The sequence below is a fragment of the Branchiostoma floridae genome, chromosome 3 (assembly GCF_000003815.2).
Source record: "Branchiostoma floridae strain S238N-H82 chromosome 3, Bfl_VNyyK, whole genome shotgun sequence".
Taxonomy (NCBI): Eukaryota; Metazoa; Chordata; class Leptocardii; order Amphioxiformes; family Branchiostomatidae; genus Branchiostoma; species Branchiostoma floridae.
Genome location: NC_049981.1, coordinates 27,431,421 through 27,456,873, shown reverse-complemented (window position 1 = coordinate 27,456,873; position 25,453 = coordinate 27,431,421). Strand labels below are relative to the sequence as shown.

General features: G+C 40.8%; 2 protein-coding genes across 11 annotated transcripts; one reads left to right on the top strand and one right to left on the bottom strand.

The window, feature by feature from the left end:
* Window positions 1-1,389: 1,389 nt before the first annotated feature.
* LOC118411547 lies at window positions 1,390-6,819 on the bottom strand. Of its 2 annotated transcripts, none has more exons than XM_035813898.1 (3): window positions 6,700-6,819; window positions 1,981-2,180; window positions 1,390-1,772 (listed from the first exon to the last, which is right to left on the bottom strand). In XM_035813898.1, the coding sequence occupies exons 2-3, from the start codon at window positions 2,103-2,105 to the stop codon at window positions 1,526-1,528; spliced, it is 372 nt and encodes a 123-aa protein (XP_035669791.1). In that variant the 5' UTR covers window positions 2,106-2,180; window positions 6,700-6,819; the 3' UTR covers window positions 1,390-1,525. The 2 variants fall into 2 exon arrangements, with proteins under 2 accessions (XP_035669791.1, XP_035669790.1); XM_035813897.1 differs by lacking the exon at window positions 6,700-6,819 and adding an exon at window positions 2,620-2,751.
* LOC118411541 (TNFAIP3-interacting protein 1-like) lies at window positions 5,417-24,162 on the top strand. Of its 9 annotated transcripts, none has more exons than XM_035813874.1 (14): window positions 5,417-5,484; window positions 13,293-13,506; window positions 13,840-14,132; window positions 15,295-15,477; window positions 16,121-16,215; window positions 18,322-18,403; window positions 18,685-18,768; window positions 19,231-19,407; window positions 19,789-19,938; window positions 20,194-20,478; window positions 20,687-20,767; window positions 21,179-21,358; window positions 21,978-22,120; window positions 22,578-24,162. In XM_035813874.1, the coding sequence occupies exons 2-14, from the start codon at window positions 13,353-13,355 to the stop codon at window positions 22,639-22,641; spliced, it is 1,971 nt and encodes a 656-aa protein (XP_035669767.1). In that variant the 5' UTR covers window positions 5,417-5,484; window positions 13,293-13,352; the 3' UTR covers window positions 22,642-24,162. The 9 variants fall into 9 exon arrangements, with proteins under 9 accessions (XP_035669767.1, XP_035669771.1, XP_035669762.1 ...); XM_035813878.1 differs by lacking the exon at window positions 5,417-5,484 and adding an exon at window positions 6,921-6,989 and having other exon boundaries at window positions 13,930-14,132; window positions 22,578-24,157; XM_035813869.1 differs by lacking the exon at window positions 5,417-5,484 and adding an exon at window positions 6,921-6,989 and having other exon boundaries at window positions 22,578-24,157.
* Window positions 24,163-25,453: the final 1,291 nt, after the last annotated feature.

The following is a 25,453-nucleotide window of genomic DNA, read 5'->3' as shown; positions in this document are numbered from 1 at the left end:
CCGGTTTAATCTAAAACATTAACTGTGTTGTATTATTACTATAACTACTGCCGGTTGGTACGGCTAGTATGATCAGTCTGGATTGAAAGAAGACGAGAATTTACAAATAACTTAATACAATGTTCGTAGAACATACCAAAACACTGTCTTTAAAGAAATACATATTGAAGCTATTGTAATGTTAACATCAGTTCACCTCAAACGTTAGTTACACAGCAAAGGGTATAGTTCCATGGAGTGCTAGTGATCTCTGATAACTATGTTTTGGATACCGTTACACCGGTCTTTAGTCTTTTTACGGGCCCACCTGAGCTCCCCTATATAGTTTTAACACCCACCCAGGGGTTAGTCGTGGAGGTGTGAAGCCAGGTGGGCAGAATCTCCCTACCAGGGGTGGGTATACATACAGATAGAATGAGCAAATGAACAGGCTATAGGGAGTTATTATCGTCGACGGATGCACACAGAAACCTGCGCCACAGAATGAATGAGCACCGAAATGTTATGTTTGGCCAAATGTACCATTATGTATCTGTAATGCCTATAGTCCTCTATCTTGAGTTTTATTTATTGAAAAGAGAACAAAGAAAGTCTTCCTTTGTATCAAACAGCAGCACGAGTGTACTGAGTGCAACAAGAAATGTAGTTCAAGTTACTAGTGTTGTCAATTCAGTTTATCAATAAAGTCACTCATTTGATCCGCAATTACAGGATGATAACTATCAGAGGTCAAGTTGGTACGATGAGTTTGATTGGTTTGGATTGGAAGAGTACGGCAAGGTATAAATAGCAAATACAATGTTCAAAGAACCAAATGCTTTCTTTAAAAAAATGCACAAATGACCAAGCGCTATCAACATTATTAAATCTGATCACAACAAAGGTAACGCTGCAAATGTATTTAGTATACATACGAGTTATCTTCGGTCATAACTATATTTTTCGGATATTGTTACTTAGATATCTTGAATCTTTTGTTGGCTCCATTCACATTCCTTTTTTCTATATTTATTGAGATTCATGGATAAATATTTTCGCGAGAAGTAGACAACTTTAGTTCTCTGTGTGGATGATCTTGAAATGCACAAATCACAAATATAATACCGAATAAAAATGTAAGACCAAATGCAATATATATATATAAAATATCGTAGTTACGATCTCTGCAAAATCAAAAACAAACAAACTTGTAATTCCTTTTCACTTGGCGCTGTGACTGCTGAACGAGCAAAGATTTGACAGATGTGTTAATAAAATTTATAAGGGATGTAGAAAATTTTGTTTGTTCTGTTGTCGATTAAATCATACTTTTCCATCGTGCATCGTGCAACATATTCCAATGATAAGACCAAGGGTCACATAAATCCCACAAAACAAAACAAAGGGGTGGGGATTCCCCGAGCAGAGGTTATGGTCGAGGGGGATAGTAGTGGTCGTGACTTTATTCGGCTGCCTCCCCTTCCCGGCCACTGCTACACCGAAACCTTTGCTTGGAGAATAAAAAGGGGAGATTATCAATATCAGTTTACCCCGGACCCGCGACGAGTGGTCTCATGCACGTGCACGCTACTGGGACCTTCTCCCGCTGGGCGTGGTACTGCAGCTTGCCGTTGACCCGAACTTTCCAAACCACCAGCTTTGATGCGTAAGTGTTGCCCTTTACCCAGCTGGCATCATCGTCACACGCTTCTTCTCGACAACGAGCGACGAGGATGTCTCTTGGGATCCTGTCACGGTTGCAGTCAGTGACCATCCGGAAGGGGGCGTCAGTCCTGATCCCAAAACAAAAGTATGATAGTTACGTATCATCCATGATACAAGATCATACAATAAAGTTGTTTTAGTAACGATAGTAGACAAGGAAGTATAAATGCTGGTGAAATGTTTTTGAGAATGTACACCGTGCGCAGATAGATAGATAGATAGATGGGATGATGGATGGGCGGCTGGATGAAAGGATGGACTACATAAAAAGATCACCTTTTGTTCAGACTCTTGTTAAGGTTTCGCTTCGGCTCTCGTAGGTTGAGCAGGGGTGTGATGATAGCCAGCTGTTTCCGGTTGAAGACTCTATAGCCGCCCGGACCCGGGTCACTTCTCTTCATTGTGGATCTGCACCTTGTCTTACCTTCGATGATACCAGACAACACAGTCACAGATGCAACTAGCAGCAATATAACCTGTGGACAAAAAATGGTCTTTAAAAGAAGTTTCGCACAGCCGTGACTTATATTTGAATATTGAAATGCTGGCCCCCCTAACTGGAATATGGAATAGCCGGGGGTTCCCACTGGTCATCATGGAAAGCCCCACCATGCACCGGTCATGGTGCGGCGTTCTGCAAGTTCCGCAATGTAAGTCGCCCAAATATCTATTAGATTTTCCACTGATCATTACAAATCATCCAGTGTCTGCAGAATTGAAACCAGGAAAAGACCACTGACGGCCGTTTGCCTGCCCTTGTCAGTAAACGGCAGTTAAAGCCAGCTGGTAGCAGTCCATGGGAGGAAGGGGTGGTAGTGTCAGATTCGATCGTGTACTGGTCCGATTTTGGCCATTTTGAAACAGTTGAAAAGAGCCTCCTCCTTATTTCTAACTCGTCAAACAAAAAGGTATTACCTGCATGAGGTCCATAGTTGTAGTCGATCGATTATAGAAAATACAGCTGGAAAATATTGACAGCAGATCGTTGTCTTGGTGCACACTATCGATAGCCGATCATTACAGACAGCTTCAAGAAGCACGTCTGAACTCCAGGAGTACGTCAGCTAGTCTGTCTCTGTGCACTTCTAAGGGTAAGGGGGAAAGGCCACCTCTGGCACGTCTGAACAGGAGTCTAAGATGTACTACTTTATACTTGGGACTTTCCGACAGATGAGGATGGGACTTTCGCAGGCTTTAACTAGTTTAAGAGCCACTCTTTGACCTGTGGTCATACAATCCAAAGTCGTGCAACAGGTACATGATCTTACTTGGTGTTCGTTACGGTTGAATGAGACATAAAAAACGAAAGTATTGCTGCAGCAACTATATAGGCCACTAGGGGTCCCAAAATCTAATCACGTTTTTCAATAGGACAAGGCATAAACACATGCCAAATTGTATGTCAATCCATCTATAGTTTCTTGACTTATGCTGTTCATCCACATAGCACAATATGTCATATATACAGACGCTAACGTCTTGGCAAAGGTATAAAAAGCCAAAGAATACACACGAGATTTTTTCAAATGATTTAACAAGTATTTCAGGAGGTACACTGGCATGACATTTCACAAGTTCTTTCCGTCTGACAGGGTGAAATTTCAAGCAAATGTGATTCAAAAACAGATAAAGGAGATATGTTTTCTTACCTTGGCCATAGCTACGGATCCACACCAATGTTAAATGTTTTTGAGTCAATGGGCAGTGGTATATAAAAGCATATCCTCAAGAATTCCCCTTATGATATCCCTTCTCATAGATGTGATTCAAGCATCATGACTTAGGTATTTTGGAAATTCCCTGGTTTGTTACTTACGGCTTCAACTTATTCTTCTTCTTTTGTCTTTTTATGAAATGTAAACACGTTCCTTAGGAGAGTCTCAATTTCACTTCAACAATTTACCTTTTCCCACGCAAGAGAAAGTGACGTGGTTTGTATTTGAACTTGTTGTGTCAAGTCAAAACTATAATAGGCTTTCCTACTAGTTTCCTCACAAAACACATATGTACAATCTAATAACTTTATTTGGAAATCCATGCCCAAAACCGGAAGCGCAAGGCTGTAGTGGTCATTCCATGTATTGTTAATCATCGACGTTGAAAAGAAACTGTTATTACTCAGGAAATTTGTAGAACGCAATGTAATAGCATAATAGAAAGAAAGAAACGAAGCACAACGAAACACGACATCTTTATGAATGTAGCTACTTATTCGTGTCTGTACGTAGTTTTGGTCCTTACAGCAAGATTGCATCAAAGGTATGTTTTAGTAGATTTCAAGTTCAACCTAGGGTGGGGGTGTTGAGGGGGTCTCCATCAGGTTTCCGTTCCAACGTTACTAAAATCACGCGAAGGAAATATTCCCTTTGATTTCCGAGGTTTCTGTATCAAGGAAGATGAAACACACTGTATTGTGAGCGAATAAACTTAGAGAAAAAGTGAAATCTTAGAGGGGACAGTCAATGCCAAGGTGTTTCGTGGGGAAAGTCCCGACCAGGTTTGATTGTCAGTACGTTATAAGGGCATTACTGACGTTGTTATGTAAGAAGCTAGAAACAAGATATCCCCATGTAGCTTTAGTAGGTGTTGGTAGTGGGGAAAATGTCACAAAGAGCCGGCATGGATATTCTTTTAATCTATAAACAAGGTACAGCTTTCATGTCTTCTTTAAGGTTTGATACCGTCATCACAAGTAGCTAGTTTCGAGTATAAGAGCATTATGAAATGCCTTTTTCTGCTCCAATGTTGGAAACAAGGTGGCCATCACGTGGTGTCACATTGGAATTGTGAACCCAATGAATTTCTTGCCTTACTCGGAATAAAGTTGCCTGCATGCTCATGCACTGCGGTTCGCATGTCAACTGAAAGAGTGCACCATGACAACTTTGAGGAAAAATGTAGAAGTGGATTTCTAGAATACACGAGTGTCAATGAAAACGAAGCTAACGTAATGTGAAAAAGAAAAATCCCCTGACTACAGCTGATATAAAGAAGGAGATAGGTCTTTACCAAGGAGGTTAAAAAAAATGGTCTTTACAGAGGATTGGGCCCACTGCTTGGCAAACGTCAAACGTCGATGTTACATAACGCTTCACTGCTTGACTTTGTGAAAGTTTATTATGTGAAGCCCTAAAATGTATGAATTTCGTCATCATTTGTTACCTCTCTTTCTACGTTGTTTGTTATTATCTTGTTGACGGGTCAGCGACGTAGTATAGTAAATGGCGGGAAGTGTCCAAAGTCCGGGACAAAGGTCACGGAGTCGCACCTATTTGTTTTTAATGATTCAGCACCCAGTAATCTGTAAAGACGAAAACAATAGGTGAATACGGAATGAATATTCAACTCCATGGTAGTGTTTTGCAGATGATTTCATCACCGTATGAAAATGTAGATGAGCAATATGTGAGACCATCGACTTGGGCCAGTCCATTTATGGGGGGCACTAGATTTAACGTGGTCGTTTAATGTATACTTTTCTCATGTGTGACACGAACACTGCTTTATGAACGAAACTTGAACCTGCACGTAGTCTGGTAGTCGGATCGGAAGGTATTCTTGCCACAAAATCAGGAGATTTGTCCTGGCATTGAAATAACCCCCCCCCCCCTTCTACCGTAAGGTTGGGTGTTACTGTAACCGGTACCTTTTTAAATACCATCAATGATGAGTCACTTTAAACCCGAATGACTATTGGGAATTCCAAACGTTGGTGAAACTCATTATAGGGAGTTGCGCAACACTATATCCTCCTTTCTGTCGAACGATCGGTTCCCATCGGTAGGTTCTTTTTTCCTATGTATCGGATAACGATATTTCCCACCCAAAACAGCTTCGTTATAAAAAGCTCTCGCTTTCTTTCAACTAGTTGTCCTTCTGTAATGTTCTTGTAGAAGACATACAGGGCTTCAAACCTCTGTATGTAATAGGACCCAACACTTATCGAGAAGTGCATTAGGGACCCGACGTGCTTGGCTAAAATACGTGAGGCGCAGCGAAGCCGCATTGCAATTGCACTAGAAACGAAAAAATTCCATCCTTCGTCCTCAGTCTGAGGTCACCCGCTTTACCTTTTGCTATGTGACGAAAAGCGAACTCGTACACTAAGCTGATACTATTAAAGGGGTGGGTGTCAACTTAATGTTGGTACGTACATGTACATGATTGAAGAGTGTTGCCAGAAATTCTATTTGGACACACCCTTTTTGATGACATCCTCAATTCGCAGAAGCCAGCAAGACCGCGTTATAAAATTCTATCACGATCTAAACCTTTACTACTAGACGTAGTTTCGAACACAGCGTCAGGACGGGAATTTGAGACATGATTCAATTGGTAAGTACATGATAGTATACAGAACTTGTCCCTGTTTCTAGTATTGGAATCAATTATGGAATATAATCGAATTTATTTCTTTCCTTTAACTTTCATCCCTTCTTTAGAAATACATAACGAAAGAGTCATACCGCGCACTCCTACGGTGAAACTACGGTCTTACCAAATAGCTATAGAAAGGAACAAAATATCTTGTGTTATGATAATTCCGCAATATTCATTTTTGCTCACTCTTATGCATATATATGAAATTAGATCTTTGTCAAAAACGGGAACTACTATAGGTGTATTTTTGGACAGTACCGTTTCAAAACCTGAGTTCGGATACCTCATACCTCCTTGAAATATTTGGAGATTTTTTAATCTTATGCAAAAGTCCTCCACATTTGGATAATCACGTATGCTGAAATTCACGATTAACTAACTTACACATGTAATTCTAATTTGCATGTCATTTAACTCTTAAGGATTGGGCATTTTGTCTTAGTTATGCAAACGAGAACCTTATTTCCATAATAGATATCGGCTAATGCCCTTAATCACATAGTATTACGTTATATATTTTGAAGTTAAAAAATTAATTGTATGACGGTTCTTTACCGTGTGAAACAAATTTAAAACAACTTTACAGGTTCAAAAACCATGACATAGCGGTAGTACCTTTCTGATAGTTCATAAGTCGTTGCATATTTAGAAGGCATCCAGGCATGGCGAAACATATACTGCACCGCCGATCTCTCCATTGAAAACAAAGAAGTGATACTAATGAAGCAAACAAGGGCTATACAAATCTGTTTACAATGTTCGCATTGACAACGTTGTCCAATCAGCGCCTTTGGCGGGCTCAGTGCTTATTGTCCTTTGTCCTTTGGGAAAACCAGTGCGTCAGGGGATTCCCCTTCCCGCCCCTTGCACTATGCACCAGTCCACCAAGATGGCGTTCATATAAGGTGAGTCTTTCGTGTCAGGACTTCCTGTTGGTTTCAAACGACACACAACCACCACATCCACTTAAACAGGAACGTACACGTATGTCTCTGTGAATCCAGGAAGCTATGTGTTTAAGATGTGCTCTTTTTATTGGCCCCTTGACTTGGTTGGTCCCGTGTCGCTTTCATGACGCAGCAGAAATACTAAAGTATGTTCCTCACCATACAAAGGTTGTGTGTAGTTAATGAGTAGTGGGATTCCCCTGAAGTCATCTTTTGCAATGTCGTTTCTCAATGTTTTTTCATGTTTTATTTGCAGTTTTAACTACTAGCTTGGCAAACCACCTGTTTTGTTTACTCCTCTTCAAACCAACATGAAAATGTGTACTCAGAGTTTATTTCACAATGAACCGAATATAACGTTATCACTTTTTGTTTATTAACAACGTTTTATAGAGAAGCATGTCTAGGCCTGTAAAGATTGATCTATTGATCATACCGAGTGGCGTCATATATCAGTGAGCTTCAGAGAGGTTGGCGCAACCCAATTAAGTTTAAACTAAGTGTTTTATGTCTGATTTATAGTAAGCATAAGATGTTGTGTAACGTAAAAATGAAAAGGTTTTAAGGTGTATTCTTTTCTATAAACATTTGGAAGAACGCAATATTGGACGCGGCCTTGGATGGTCCATTACGTTTCGTTGTTAGCTACGGATGATTGGACTTCGTTTTGGTTACAATAGTTGTGTTTACCATGAACGAGAAACATGGTCCATTGCTGCAAATTAATTGCTAAAATTTAGACAGGCGCAATCAAAGAAAACGTCGTTAGCACCATTACGTATGTATACGTTGGCTACGGATCCTGACATTGTATGGGTTTTTGTTGTGCCTAGCAACACGTGATGCCGGTGATCCAGTAAAACTTCATTTATATATCTATCTGTGCCTAACTCCCACGAAGGGCATGCCAACTTGAAATCTTCTGAATCTTTTCTGTAACTCAAGTCCTGAGTTCGCATACATACGGACTTCAGCCGGTTTACAACCCGGCGAAGGCGACAAATGCCGACAATAGGTTTGCCACAGGAAAGCAAGGGGGCAACGCAAAGATAAGGCAATAAGTACGAAGTCTCATACACCTTTTGGCCAAAGAAAGTGAAAGGGGGAGGGGACGAACAAGACCTAAACCACCGCAGGCTAAGTATTGTGAAACATGAATGGACTTGGTATGCGAACCGCCCCTTACTAGTTACACAACATGTGTTGAGTACAACTAGTAGACTACTTGGTTCGGTTTTAATGCGTGCTTAAATCATTTCATGATATCAGATAAACGTCAAAAACGATTACAATGTTGCCGGGATAAGTTTCATCTTTGTACCTTGTATCGACATTTTGTCAATACAGCGTAACAGCACTTCATGTAAAGAAACGTCAAGCTACAAACATTTTGTAAGTGTCATTGTTTTAGAGCTTATGTACTAAAGCATTTTGACAAATGATGTATTAGACTCAAATACAATGTGTTGAACATGAACTTTAATCCAACAGCGACACCTACCTACTGGAAAGATGGTTGTCAATGGAGCCACTCAGGTGTCTTCAGAAGCCTACAGCGAAATTTCGATTTTTGGTCACCTCTTATATAATGTACATAATAGTAAGATGACACAACTTCTTTCATTTTCTTGTTTAACTCTGTTACAATTATGAAAGCCCTCCGTGTTTCATGTTACTTAGTAACGTGGTAATATGAAATGTATGCGCAGACTCACTGGTGTTTTTGAAAGTGAAACCAGGTTGGTTTCGGTGAGGGTACGCTCAATCCACAATTCACAGTCTGTCTCGCGCCGAACGTACCACATGCAACCCTGTAGCTGCTTCCAAATCGGTAAGTATTGTAGTGCAAGAAAGGATTTAATGTGTTTTAGCTATGAATTGTTTGTTTATTTGAAATGCCATGGGTCACAATTGCCTCCTTGTACTCTAGCATTTCCGTTTCCGGTCTTCACGCCCCCTGTCATGGTAGGTGGCATAGGGACCGTGAATTCAATGTTTCGGTTAAAGCCCTTGCTTCTGCCTTTATTCACACCTTGAGATTCAAGTAATGCTTTCCTATCAATATATCGATGTTGTTTGCTATGATATACAATTAAAACTGTAGGTCCCAACACTTTTTAAATTCAGTCCGAACACGGAGGCAGTCTTATGGGGTACGAATGCCTGTCTTCTTAAGAAAATAATCAGTCAGCTTAGCCTCGAGCTCGAGTCACGAACGATCTGTCACTTGAAGGCAAGTCAGTGCTGAACTTTAAACCCAAATAAACTCAACAGAGCTGGGTACCGACATATGGAAGCTCTCGCTGTGCACTGTGTCGCTACTCATACCGCAATCGGGTTTCAGCAAATTTGATATACTGGTTAGATGTCGGCGTATGTAGTTGAACAGGAGGAGCATGCCGATATTAAATGGTTTCACCTCCGAACTATAAATGTACGATTTTTGACATCAGGCAACTATATGGTCTGGCATCATATCTCAAATTAAAATCATGTTAGCAATTCATTCAATAGATCTCCGTACATGTATTCATATGGGTGTGGATGTTTTTTATAAAACCGCGGCTGCGCCATGAACATAAAGGTTACCGCATTTCTTCCTCAAAGCAGCCAGTATTAAACTTACTACCGGTGGCCAGCTTAATACTGGCTGCTTTGGAGCTTTTGATACTGTCCTGGAGATTAAGAATCAATGGCAGACAATAGAACACGCAGACTTGAATGCAGAAGCCCATACCGAAACTCTCCTATTCAAGATGCAGCATCGCCATGGGTTATTTTGATATCATCAGTACCCAGAAGGACCTTCGTTTGACGTCATCGTCTCACGTCACTTGTTTTCTTCGCTCAGTTCGTCCCGTTCACCCCTTTGTTACCAAGTGCCACTTGTACCATGCTTAGCTCTATACCATTGCGTAGATTGGTAATTCTTTTAATGCGAGCCACACCTCAAGCACGTCATCAAACCCACTGTAGGTATCGCTGAGAGTAGGGGTGCATCACGGTGTGAGCCGATCAAGCTTGTCAGCAGAAAACCGGTGTTTTGGTTTACCAGTTGGTGGCGGTTTACCGGTAATGTGCTGTAAACAAACATACAATATCACCTGCGCATGACGTCATGTGATGTTTTTCCTGTGTTCTCCCGGTGTTGACGCTGTCGATGTGTTTGCTCTTTTGTCCACGTACTACCTTGCCTGACTTACGTCAACTCAAATTTCCTGTCCTGTCCTATCATATCAAAACATTTAGCCTCTTGCTTTTTTTCTTTACTGTGAAATAACGTCTTAGATATCATCACTCGTAATTCATCCTGCTTGCTGGTGTGAGTATTGATATGTATTGGTTTTAAAGGGGCATTCCACTCCACACGAGAGTGTTATTTTTCGATAGATATTCATTTTAGGAAGTGATAACAGCATACGACTTTACATTATACGATAAAGTACCCAGTTGCTCCGCATGGCTCAAAAGCATTCAGTCTTCTACTAAACTCCCCAAGTACCCTCTAATTGAATTAATACTATGGCTGAATACAATGCAGAACTTTTAGGTAAGGTTACCAAACTAATTTCAGGTTCGCTAAGAAATTTCGTCTTGTTCTTGTATTCTTTGCTATCTTAAGAGCAAGTTGCCTTCTCGGTGTGCTCAGCGTACCTCATTTATTCCGAAAATATGTACGATAAACAAAGTGTCTATGCGTATAGGGAATGCATGGGTAGGGTCTGCATGGGTTTAGTGAGTGTCATTACTGTTTTATAAAACACACATCACGTAATTCATCCCAAGGTGACTTCCACAAATTTCGGCTGATTATGTATTCATTGACACATTATTTATTGGAAAACAAGACTCCCTTCTGGAGTGGAATGCCCCTTTAAGTAGTGAATAATTATTGTTTTGGGATAACAATGTATTGTGGGACTCGAAACAAGACATGGTGCTGAAAGATAGTCTTATGTTTTTGCTTTATCGTCGATGTAAAATAAAGCTTAGGTTCTGGTTTGTCATTAGCTTAGGTTGAGTTATTTGAGGTTGATAGACATCTTATCTTTCTTCTCATCCTCTTCTCATCTTTAGCAGTCCAATCTCTGCAGACTATCTGTGCGCCTCTGGAGTTCTTAGATATATAAATACTGTTAAACTTCATAACTCGCCATTCATGTGCGCGAACCCACTGGAACTTCATTTGCCTTGAACATGATCTGGTCAGTAGGAATTGGGCGACGAATATTCCCAACAACGATATCGATATGACGATAGGTAGAATTATTGACTTCATTTCGCAGTCGAAATGTCAAAAATGTTTTCGCGATAAGTTCGTGATTGAAACAAGTCTGGATCACAGTAGTAATACATGGAAAATACTGTGCCATGTGATTCACCGCGAAAACCGTGAGAACAAAAGAATCCACTGTGAAAATTTCAGTACAGGCTGTATTATACATCTGTATTGATCAACAGAGATAATCCGGACAGAGTTCGGCTCTTCGGGTGCCTTCGTTTCCCATCGGGAATCGTCGGGACAGAAGGTCGCGATCGGCAATTTGTGTCAGAGCTATTTTGCATATCCCCAACATTTCATGCGAAATTCTCTCTAGTGTATCTTTCTCGGAAATCCCCGAATTAGGTCAACAAGCTTACACTACGTTTATTTGTAACTGCCACCCGTCACCCCTCCCATATCAAGACGCGTGTTCCAAATTCCATTTAAAATATTTAAAGTTAAAGTACAAGTATTGCTGTATATCAAGACCCTGTCAACATTATAAACATTGATATCTTATAAAGTTAATTTTAGAATTCAGTTTTTTGAAATGTATTTCTGTTTACAATAAATGTCTACGTGCAAGCAAGCTCGTTTTACTCCTGAGATTTGCGAACACACACTTCCGGGTTGACTCAAGGGCATTTCCTCATAGCTTCTGGTCACTCAACCCGAACAATGTCGGAACTTTAATCCGTGGTGTTTTCTGCGTAAGTGTCCACGATGTGATTTCCCCTTCATTTTCTGTGCTCGTCAGTCGCCTGGAACCCCGTTTTATTGCTAATACAGCTAGTTTATAAGCTGCTATAGAGTGGTTCAGTGTACATATGGATCGCTGTTACAGCTCGATTGTGGAAATTTTCTCGCTCAGATTAACTTTAGTTTTCAAATCTACTCACGGGGTTCAGTTTTCAAGTTTTCACCGTAAGTGATCTCTCTTGTTTTGTTGTTCTTTTTAGATAGACTTAAAGAAACCATATTCTTTTCGGCTCGGGAAAACATGTTAGCATATTAGAAAATGTCTAAGTTTTATTTTTTCTGCGTCCTCTTTCAAAAACGGTGGGTAGACTGAAAGCAAGGGACCACCGAACATGCTTTAATAATATTTGCTCTACTTCTACTGCGCAAAAGTTTCATCGGCCCAGGGGGCAACATATTCATAAAATGGTACTGGCTACCCGTCGTGTTGTGTTCCAAAGTCACCGATGATAACATTTCTTGAAGCATTTTCATAGAACAGAAATACACCGGGCACAAGAACAGCACTACCAGGAAGTTTCCGTGTGCATTGTGTGACCATGTGTGGGAAAACTGGAACGTGTGTACACATTCCTATTTGTGTATTTGTGACAATTTTTGATAAGGTTGGAATCTAAGTAATTTTTGTCGTATAGGGGCAAGTAATGGTAAGTTTGGCTTTCATACATTCTACTACATGCACAGTACGTGTACGTAATAAACATGACCTTGAAAGTAAGTAGGTTCAATTATAGAAGGCATACATTTTATATGTTTGTGTCACTCATTGGTACGGTTGGGTAGTTTCTTACTTTAGGACGCTGCATATAACATGTGTATAAAACAATGGAAAGTTTCTGTCCGCGAATGCTGACGTAAAAAACTTAAAGAAGATAGTATGAATATTGAATGCTAACCCCAGCCAGGCTTGCTAAAACGATCTCTGGACTCATCTCCAAGCAGATGTTACAGTAGAAAAGACTGCTCGGGCTTTTCTGACTGACACTTAACCAACATCAGCTGGCACAGGGGGCTACCTTTCTTAAGAAATGGAGTGTCACTGGAGCGAATGTCACCAGAAAACATTACGATCTTTCACTGAATAGCTACTTTAAAAGTTTATGTGGAACATAACATTTTTCCAAAATCTTCCAGATGACAGCACTTTCAAATGTTCATCAGACGTCAATTCTGTGGATGCAACCAACCTACATCCTTCATGTTATACTTAAGGTTATATGTGTATGTTTCTAATACAGACCAGTCTTTATGTGCCGTGAGACCGCCGGTCTCTAAGTGCCGAAAGTGGGGTAGCGAAAATGGACAACGACGAAGAAGAGACTGCTGATGACACAGTCCAAGGCGAGAGCGTCAACATCGCTCAGGAAGTCGAGAAACTCCGTCAAGAAAACGAAAAACTTCGGCAGGAAAACGAAGACTGCAAATCAAGATTGCAAGGACTGCAGACTCTAGGTAAGGGAAAAGATCTGTGACGTCATGGTTTATATAAGAATATTTACAGAAATTCATCAATTTCGGTGATTTGGTTTATGGTTTTGGTATCAATTCATATGCAACGTTTTATGATCTGCCCTTGTATTGATGGTGTTTTAACTATGTTGAATCTGTTGATTTAGTTGATTGATTAATTTGTGATATATTTTTCAGTACTTTTATACCTAATTTCACCAGTATAGATGCATGCATTCATTATGTCTATATGTATGTTTATGTGTGTTGCTATGGCCCCTTGGTGGTAAAAGCAAATAAAATCTAAAACAATCGAACCGTTCCGTGTTGTCAAAGGGGTTCTTCTGGACGAATCACGTCACGAGAAAGAAAACCTCCGCGACCAGGTGACCGAGTTATCGACCAAACTTTCCCTCCAAACAACAGAGTCATCCGACCCTAGCGAAGAGACGACAACCGCTCCATCAGGCAGCCCGCCTCAGGAAAAGACGGAGTCTGTCCAGAACGAAAACGTTCTCGTCTCGCTCGACGAGGGTATCAATCAAACCGAAGGGAATGGCGAAAATGACCTATCCATGAGCGGAATGATGTCCCTTGAACAGTCCCTAAGGAGTTCGGAGGAAGAACAGGTCTGTTTCACAGATTTGCCAGTACTTACAAGGTCCCCTTTCCACTAGATGGCGATGGCGCTTCGCTCTCACTGCGACCTAAAACGGATAAGTGTAACCTGTGATTTCATCATTTGTATATCTTAAGTTAAAAAAGTGTGACTGAAAGGACTGAAAGGACGTAAAAAGATTTTTTTTCTGCATACAATCTGAGCGATTTTTCAAATTCTAGGTCTCAGAGAGAGTGCGTCGTCCCAGTGGAAAGGGAGTATAAACAAACCGTAACGTTGCCATTCTAAGAAAGTCTGTTTGCTGAACGCCTATCTTTAGACTTTGTTCTAATCAAGGAAGAAGGAAGAGGAAGTAAAAATATAACCCTGTTTTTCCAGCTCTTGTAGCCCACCAAAATGTAATATGATATTTATCCAGTAGGTCTTTAAATAGACGTGTTTATTAGACTTTGTTTGCGTTGCAACGGCGTAAAAACTATGCTCAGTAATCAGCTCAACAATATTACTATTTCCTCAGGGTTAACACCTAGTGCCTGTGCTAGCGTTTCTGTACAAATGAACAACTATTAATGGACTTTCCCTACATAGTAACCATGGAGATATTGCAAATATCTTAGGCCATGTTGATTTGATTCTATTGATGACACCCTCTTGTAACCACCAAACTGATGCGAGCCAAAGAAATTGGCAAAAAAAACGTTGCCTTTATTATAAAATCAAGTAGTCAGGAAGGTTGAACAAAAGCCCTAATACAAAGAGAATGATATACTAAGTAATAGAATCTTCATTCTTTTCTTTCATATCTTCTTTTTTTTATTCACATTTATTTAACGAGGATTTGACAAAAAGCAAAGTTGCTTATCTCGGTCTTCTCCTCATACACATGACAAAAATAAGGATACATATACAAAATAACGGACACTAAATAACATAACAACATATCTTCTTCAAGATTGAAAATAACTTTGGAATTCTATGACACAAGTATCCATTTTACGATATATTTGCAACAATCTATGACATGTTTTCTCATATTTTACAGCTGCTTTGCACGATTTAGAGTATGGTCGAACTTTTTTTGGAAACGGCAAAGAATTGATGTTCGCACGGATGTCATCCATGTAATGAAATTAAGATGGCCTTATAATTACGCGTATTTCTCGTTCCCCTAGCCCTTGCTGACAGAGTGGAGCGATATGCCGGTGTCAGGCGAGCCCCTGTCCGATCACGCCCAGCGACTGGAGGCCGCACTGCACGATGATGGCGGCCCGAGGAAGTCCACTGAGATGGCCGCCGAAATGGCACGCTTCGGCTCCAGGGTTCTGCAAATGGAGAAAAAGTACAACATTCAATCGGTATGTACATGTATTGTGGAAATCACACGTTACATTGAAACTGTATGTCACATTCATTATCGGTGTACAAACACCCTGCTGTCACAGTGGTGGGTGCGGAACCTAGAGGTCCCGGGTTCGATACTCGCCCTGTCCCCGACGTTGTTCCCTTGCATTTTGGGAAAGGCACGACCTTCCTCATTTCATCCAGGTGTTAAAATGAGTACCTGGCTAAAATACTACTTTAACTTCTGTCTGTACTTTGTATGTGGCACTGTTATTTTAGTGCAGTGCCACATTGCCTTTATGGTCTGTCCCTATTTAAATCAAGTAAACGAAAACTCTAAAACACGACAGGAGAGTGTTTGTGCATAAAACGCCCTTTTTTATGAAGAATAAACTCTATCTTATATTTTCACGTAAGTTTCCACTTGAAAACGCTAAAAGAATTTGGACAAAATAACATAAAGATCCATCCATGATTTCTCGAGTTATGCTGTTCAAAAAGATACGAAAACATAACCTTCTTATTTAAAGGTAATGATGACACACTAAGTTCAGGGACGTCTCTTGGGCCATACAATGCAATACAACAAAGACACAACACACAGGGCAGGCATGGTATGATGAGTTGCTAGCTAATCGGTTTTTATCACTACCACAGGTTCTGGTTAGAGATCTGACGACAGAAAACGAAGATCTGAAGAAGAAACTTGCAGACGGACTACAGGAGAAGAACGACATCATACGTACCTTACAGTAAGTCTGCAGGGTCAGAAAACAACACAGAAATCTGTATATTGATCCCCTCTTACTTAATCAAGGAACTGACGATATCATACAATTGGCTGATATGATGTACTTTTAAAGAATCTCCAGGAAAACCTGGGGGCAAACTTGAGCTTCGTCTTCCCAACACCTACCCACATACCAAATCTCATCGTGATCCATCCAGACTTGATCCATCTTGAGTTGTGCTGACTACAATAATCCGGAAACATAAACAGGCTGGCGGACAGACTAACAGACAGACACACTCAAAACTAAATTTAGATCTCCATTTTTCATAGAGATAATGAGTTCTGGTTGTTTTTACCCTCCCCCCTTTCGCTTGTTGTGTGTTCTGCGGAGAAAAGTAACTCGTTCACTAATACTACATGCATTACAGAACAAGCAACTTCACACTTCCCCTTAAGACCATTACTCGGATGAAAATTTGGCTCACATTCTAAACGTGCCTATCTACAGATTAAAAAGAAACAGGCGATGTGTACGCCCACACGGTCACTCAAGTACAATGACCCTTACCCTTGCTAAGCTCCAAGGTCGTCTGGGAGCTATGACAGCCGTACCACTCGACCACTGGTCATATTTGCGGCCTTTACTACTAAAGCATTACGCTGAGCGTTTAACTGTCTACTAGAATTCCATGCATGGAAAAAACGATCCGTTTTCTGTTACATCGAATCGTCTAGAACGTCAAAAGCGGCTAATTGGTAGTGTCAGAGTTGAATAACCGATTGATTGCGGTTTGAGTCATCCCCCTGCGGTTACGGTGTCTACCAGTGCAGTCTCCTATTGTTGGATATGACTTATATAACCTTACGTCCATTGTGTTCTGCTAATTATTCCGCAACGAGGAAACGTTTTAAGAGTAAAAACGTGTCTGGTTCATATTAAAAAAGCTATTAATATCTCTTCGATTGCCATAATTATACTGGGTTGGTCAGTAGTCTCAGTATGATTTGGGCAGCTTTCAAGAAGGTCGAATTCAAGCAAGGCACCGATGGGATTACGGTAATATGTTAACGTACTTTGCTTTGCTTCAAAACTCAGCATATTCAAAACGAATAGGTTGTAAGGTTACCCAGCAAGATCATAAGGCTAAAGAAATATAGAGTAGGGATATAGAATATTCTCAGGTCAATAACTCCCGCTTCCCTAATTCAATTAGTCGATTGATTCTCAGCAATCCGTGCGTGCCCAGAGTAAGATTTTTCTGGCGTAGGGCCCGGTCAAATTCGGCGTTCGATGGTCGCACGATCTCAAGCTGAAGGCATAATTGGCATAGTCATGCATGTGTCGGACAACATTTAGCTGTCTTGTTTCGATATTGTTTTTAGACCTATCCTTGTCGCCGGTTCTGTCACAGCAGCCTGCTGGAAACTTCTACATGAAAATCGTGCGACGGTCTCGGACGAATGTGATTGTACCATTATATGGAAGAGATCACGTTCAAGCTATCCGTGTAACCAGGTCTTCCTGCGCGAAGAAGAATGTGTGAAACACACAAATTCTTATACTGGGCGTATTGTTGTGACATCGTAATACTATTTCAATTGTGCTCAGCCAATTGTTTTGTTACGAGGAAACTATTAGACAAAAAAGGGTTCACATTAAGAAATCTCAGAATAGCTTTTCTCTTGCAATAATTATACTGGGTTGTTCTGTACGTTCTTGGCGTTTTTCGAGAAGGTCTGGCCTCCAATGGGAGTAGTATCTTTAGTTGCTTTGTTGTAAGTCAAAACATTATATACTCAAAACCACAGACGACAAGGTTAATGTTCAAATAAAGCGTGAGGAATGTTCGTAACCCCTGATTATATTTGGTCAATTACATCTCATTCTCACTGTGTCGCGCTTGTCTCAGGCATGGTGTTTTTGACTCTGGAGAAATGCATGTTGTTTCAGTCCTATTCATGTAACCATAAAATTTTTTCCATGTCTTATTGTTTGGTCACGAATTAACTGTTTGAAAAAAGTTCTTATATTATACGCATTTTTACAACTTTCTGATCAACTATATGTACACGTACATAGCGTAGTTTGTTGTAACTTACTGGTCCGCCCACCCTTTTCCAACAGAAACCAGGTAGATGACCTGCAGGCCGAGCTAAAGGCTCGGGAGGACCAGGGAGACGAAATAACACAACCAGTCGTCAAACAAGTGAGTCTATAATGTTGACTTGATAGAGGACCCAATGTTAGGGAAATGGCCGATAGTAATCTATTCAAATGAGTGTATTGGAGATACAGAAAAAAGTATGCATTGGAGATACAGAGTTACTACATTAAAGCCATGTATATAACAGACGTTTGATAGATACAATTAATCAATTCTTAGTTCACGTTTACCATATAATAGTTATAAGCTTATAAGGGAATAAAAGAGTTTGCAGAATTGAAGAGTTTCCATAGCCTCTTGAATGTTCACTTTCCTTCATACAGAATGACGATAAGCAGCATTCTTTTGACAAGGAAATCGACAACTTGCAGACGAAAGTTGAGGAACTACAGAGGCAGAAGAAAGAGGTAAGCTTAGTAATCATGTAACAAAATAGATACGACAAAAGATATACAAATTTTCCTGCACCTAAGGCCCTCTACAGACTGTATTTTATGGATAACTTCCGCGCGTGCATCAAATTTCGTACGTTTCAAAACATATGGCGACCATTCTGTAAATTGTACTCTACAAGCAGAGTCGCGTAGATATAGTAGTAGTCGGAAAAATTGCACCGGCGCTCCTCTTACGTAATTTTTCCGACTACTACTATATCTACGCGACTCAACCTCTGCTTGGAGAGTAGTAAATCGTACAAATCGCAAAATTGGCAAATATCGAAAAATGTATATTAAAGAGTGAAGTCTTCTAAAGTCGGAAAAGAATCGTTTGGTAAATTATGAAATTGATTGTGATACTTGTATAACGGTGGGAAATAAACCTACATCACTGTAAAATTACACATTTTACACCCTTTATTTACACTTCAGATCATCGATGTGAACAAACAATGGGACGTGCAGTATCGGTCCATGAAGGGGAGTTTGGAGGAAAAACTGGAGGAAGCTCACAGACAGATCGCAGAGTACCGCGGCCAGGAAGACAAGAGGCAAAGAGACATTGACAAGATGCTTCTGTCGGCTAAGAAAAGGATAGATGCTGAACAGGTAATGCTGCACAGTTCTGCAAAGTATGAATGAAAAATCGGGAGGGGGTGTAAATGCTAGGAGATGCCAGGAAACCACGCAAGCTTACACTAGTAATAAAACCACGTTGTTTGTTAATCGATCACCCAATCAAAAGGAGTTTATAATTACCAGTCGGCGTCTGGGTAGTCCGTCGGCTAGCCCCTCCGTCACGTTTGGGACCGCATTATAGAGGTAGGTCAAGTCATCATTTATGGCCATGAGAAAGGCACCGGGCCTACTACCTACCTGCCGGAGGGCAAATATATTTTGGTTACTTTAAAAAAAAAAAAATAATAACATCAATTCATATACCAACCTGAAGAAGCTACACTGTATTACCGTAATCGTTTGTAATTCCAGGAGGCGCGAGAGAGGGCAGTACAGGACTACCAGCAGGAGAAGCAGCGCGGGGACACCCTGTCCGCCCGGGTGACTCTCCTAGAGAACCAGATCACAGACATGATGCGGCAGCGGGGCAACCTGGAGGCAGAGATCAGGAGACTGAATGGGGTACGTACAAACAGCAACAGGTACTGTCATCTCTCTCTCTCTCTCCCTCTCTCTCTCTCTCTCTCTCTCTCTCCCTCTCTATCTGTGTCTCTGTCTCTGTCCCTCGTCTCTGTCTCCCTGTCTCTATCTGTCTCTCTCTATCTGTCTCTCTCTATCTGTCTCTGTCTCTCTCTGTCTCTGTCTCTCTCACTCTCTGCCCCCCCCCCTCCTCTCAATAAGGTTATCGACATCACTCCATGTCTTTGCTTTCAACAGGCACTTGGTGAGGCGCCCAGTATGGCGATAAGAACTCCTCCATACCAAGCAGCAGAGCGCCAACAGTCGGCCCCACGCCAAAGCCAGCCCCCTTCACACAACACACAACCCAGCGGCTCGTTGGACACGCGGACAGAGATCGAGGTCCTTCGGGCACAGGTGGCGACCTACCGCGAGGACTTCGAGACGGAGAGGGGCGACCGGGAGAGGATCCAGGGGGAGAAGGAGGCTCTGAGGGACGAGATGGTGGCATTGAGGCTACAGGTGGACTATCTGTCTCAACAGGTGAGATTAGAATCTTACTACGCCGTATCAATACTATCTAATCGGAAATGTAACATTACATCCAGCTGATATACTTCATATCGGGGTATAAATACTGTCAGAAGACACATTACAGAGCATATGTGACCGATGATGATGATGATTGATAATCTTTTCAATGTATTCCTGTCAACAACAAAATTGCCTAATGTCTTATTTATACATACAGCTTCGGGTGTACGAGGAAGACTTCAATCGCGAACGCCGACAGAAAGAGCGACTTCAACGTGAACTGAGACGGAGACCAATGGTGTGTGTTTAGTACTAGTCAGACCAAAAAGTTGTCGTCACTATGGTATTTAAGAGGGTGAGTGAGTGAGTGAGTGAGTGAGTGAGTGAGTTATTGCATGAGTGACAGTGAGTTAGTGAGTGAGTGAGAGAAAGAAGTAAAGTTATTACTCCAGCAAAGAAAAAAATTTCAATGATACGCGGATAGTGTAGATCTAGCATCAACATTGCATGTATTCATATGCTTATATCACATTATCAATGGTTCTGGTGCTTACTAGAAAACTACGACCTTCAGACTTTCAATATATTGTATATGAAAACAGTAAATGAAATTCATTATACGTGTACAATGAACTGCGTCCTTAACTGTCATTTCTAATACTAGTAATCAAATTAAGTCTATGTAAAATATCTGACGTTTACCCCCCAGGGTGCTGAAGACCCCGCACCTTACAATGCCGGTCCGCGGCAGGAGGAGTACATCCAGCCGCCGCCAGTCCAGTTCTACCCGCCTCCACCACCGTACCGAGAACAGCCTCCTCACTACCAGCAATACTACCGTCCTACCGCTGCCGAGATCCAGCAAAGGGAACTCAGCCGATATCCACAGGTACCATACAATCACTTAACTAACAAAAAAAAAAAAAGAAAAAAAAACCCAGAAATCTCTGAGGAGAATTAATATCCCATGCATGTTTTGATATTACTATCATTGTAATAACGGTTGTCATAAAATGACTGATTTGTGATTTACTGCTACTGACTTTACAATATCTTACGCGCTATCCTTTTTCATGGGATAAGTACCTGGTACAGATGAATGAGAAATTAGAAAAGACTTTTATCATCATCATGCGTTACAGAATAAGGAGACTCTTTTTACACAACCAGTGCTTTATTCTCACCGACGTTTCGGTGACCGTCTGTCACCTTCTTCTGGGCAATTCTGACTGGTTTACATTGTACTGCAGGACAGATGTCGCTGCTCACAGTTCAGATGCGGTCACAAAACGAAAGTATTTACATATGTATATACAAACAGCTTTATGCTGCTGTGAGCAGCGACATCTGTCCTGCAGTACAATGTAAACCAGTCAGAATTGCCCTGAAGAAGGTGACAGACGGTCACCGAAACGTCGGTGAGAATAAAGCACTGGTTGTGTAAAAAGAGTCTCATTATTCAGTGATGTACCAACCTGATGAAACTGTTCACGGATCATGTGTTACAGCGTGGTCGCCTGACACCCCGCGGGACAGGTTACCAACACGGGCGGTTCGCCTCTCAGGTCATCCCGAGAACTCTCCCTACTGACGTGGAGCATGACTGTGCGGACGGGCTGGGCAACCAATACGTCGTGGGAGACTGTCCCAGGTAAATATCAAACGCGTTAACGACTATTGATTGTACTGCACCACTGTTTAAAGGCATTCGGTCAGTTCAGTTCAGTTTTTTCATCCTCCGTGAAGTTTAATTTCCCCTTGTTCTCCACAAGTCACTGTTTATCATGACAACGAGAAGTCATTCTAGTAATTATAAGAAACTACAATAGATGTATAAAGGAATACATGTGTGTCATGCACTGCTTTCATCTAGGGCGAAGAGGAGTACTAGTATAGTAGGATGGTTGCAGCTGCAGTATTTTCGTTTCGTTTCGTTTGTATTCCCTTGTTTTTCCATGCCTTGAGACATTTCTAAATGATGCTTAAATAATACAAACACGAAACTTAAGATTAAAGAAAAGGGCGCTATGCCTATTAACCAAACATAGACTAACGTCATATGTCACTTATTTGCTTTAACAAACGTTCCCTTTTTGTCTCATCACTAGATGTCAGCGACTGTTTGACAACCCAAGAGACCTACAAGACCACATTCAACGCTGTATCACCTAATAGTGGTGTCTTAAGACACGCAAACGGACATGAGCAACTTGAACTTGAACGATCATAATATATACACATTTCCCATGTATTCTTTATTCAAATGTGACTCTTTGGTTGTATCATCAGTAAACTGTCAATGTCTGTTTGTTGACTGAAATAAAGATACACGAAGAATCGCATTATGTCTAAATACTTGGGAAATGTTAAAATATTTGTTCAGTCGACCAGTATCCCAATACAGACTAAACAGTCGGTCGTTCCAAGTACCAACATCTGGTTAAGTGACAATAAAGGTAGTACATTAAATGTATGCATTACTGCAGACACAGCTGAAAGGGTAAAAAATGACTGAAGAAGCAGTTTTGTTGAAGTTTAAGTTGCTCTTGTTGCCGCTCGTCCACCCGTGTTGGAGCCAGTACGGACACAGGCACACATGGTGTTCACACTGTCGTTTGGCCGTATGAAGGACGTGTGTGGACGGTCAGTTGGGAGCTAAGGTCATGGTACAAGTGTGGATTGGACTACTAGCGCCAAACGCCGTGGGTTTGGGCTGACCAAGCTGGGAATGGCGTTGTGAATCTGCGACTGAAGATCGTTGCAAGTCCCTATAAAAGATATAACGGAACGACAAAAGTAATTACTGTCAAATAGACTTAGGACCACAACATTTATCAAGTTGATGGTGACTTAGATTAGCCTGGGTACCATCTTATTTCTACCGGGGCTCCTTACACTCGCTACCCTAAAAAGCGAATGTAGGGAGCCCCGGTAGAAATAGGATGGTACCCAGGCAAGATTTAGTTGGTATAATCTACACCAAAGGTGTAAGTTGTAGAATCGAAAGAAATATGCCCTCTTTTTAGTTTTGCAAGACGATGCAAAGAAAGATTGCAATCATACTATCTGAAACGTAACAACGTAATAATCTGACATTGTCCTAATCTTCTGACGAATCGAAAAAGAAATAAATTTGTCTCTAGTTGGTTAAAAGGCGAAATATGAGCAAAAACTTCTCTTTTAAACTTCTTCCATGTACTTTCACTAATAGCTCGCGTTTGCTTCTTCTATCATGTGGCTGAAATAAAGTGATATGAATTCATACAATTAACGGCATTGACACTACCAATATGGTATATTACGATGTGATAGGAAGACGTTATGGGCTGAACGTAGAAATATCATTCAATGACTTATTAACGTGTGCAGTAATCTCTGTCGTTGTGGTGCTAATCTGACTATTGGAGTGTGGGAAAATGAGTGGTTCTGTTTCAGTGCATTTCGAAATGCCTGTTTGGAAACATTTTCTGAAATCGCATTAAGGCATTGAGTGCTCCTTTTTATCTTTGGCATCTACGTGTGAATATAATGAGGACAAGCTTCATTCATATTTTCCCAAGGAAAGAAACCCAACGTTATGAGTGGGATTGTCTCTATTTGCCAGGCATGATATACATGGTAAGGTTATAAAGATGATTCTGAGTCTACTCTGTAATGTTTCTGTCTAACAATGCAAGTCTTCAGTCGACGTCAGGAGTTCGTCTTCTTGTGTCCCGATGATTTTATCGGAGCTTATAAGAATAGTGAATGATATTATTAGTAGATTATTCTTCACCATATGGGCGAAATACATAAGTAATACAAATACCAAAATAAGAATATCATTGCCTGTAGTGTGCGTTGATTGTGAGCATGGGGAGAAACCGATAAAACGTTGATAAGCATATACAGTTATGTTACCATTTTATCTAGACTTTACAAGTATCTGTATCTATATCTATGGTGATCCTTCTTATTGAAACAAGTGTAAACAAATGCCGACAATACTGCAACCCAGACAAAACACTAAAAACTAGAGTTCGGGGACCTCATACCTCCATGAAATATTTATTGCTTTTTTGTGGATGGTATGTATGTTTATAGTCGGTTGTATTTGAGAGTAATGGTTATATGATATAAATGTTATGGGAAAGTAGTGGTGTATTTATTTAATGACACAGAGGATGTCCATCTGATTAGTAATTATCAAAATGTGACACTTAATTGTGTAATGTGCGTTTAAGAGGTCGACGGCATATGGTAGCGTGGTGTTCCTTAAGCTTGATGTTTGGCATTTAAAATGTCTAAGGTTGTCAGCATTATTGAGGTTCGACTATGTGCCTCAGAGCTGTGTGGTGGGAGGAAGTTGGGAAACTCAGAAAGAAGAAGGGATGTGGCCAACTTTAGTCAGATGGTGATTTGATTTTCCACCAATATGTCATAACATCAGCTGTTCACACGGTACAAAAACGAGATGCACACTTTCCTCTGACAGCCCTACACCAACTGTAAGATGAATACTTGGCGCCAACCCCGTCTGCTAAAAAACAAGTGCCATTGGCTACGAAAGAGACAACTAACAACTGTCCCTTATCGTAACAAAATCAGAACAGCTGTATCGCCCATAAAACTTCTGACACCCAACCCAGATGAGAGGACCTAATGGCATTTTAATCACCATGTCACTCAAATCAGCAGTATAGTATGTGAGACATCCATACCTGTTAAGCATTATCGTTAAATGTACCTCAACTTCTTACAATTATACTTACGCTTCACATCTCCATGATATCCTAAGCAGACATAAATAAAACTAATTATCATATTAAAAAAACTCGGGGTTCCCCAAACAGCTGTCACCTCACCATCTGCTTGGAGCTAAGCCCATTAACAAACACATAAAGCACGATGCCTGTACCAATATATCTCAAATATAGGGGTGATTTCTGATATTATTATATCGATTATAACGACAGATACGGCTCCCAAAATCTCATCGATTCGA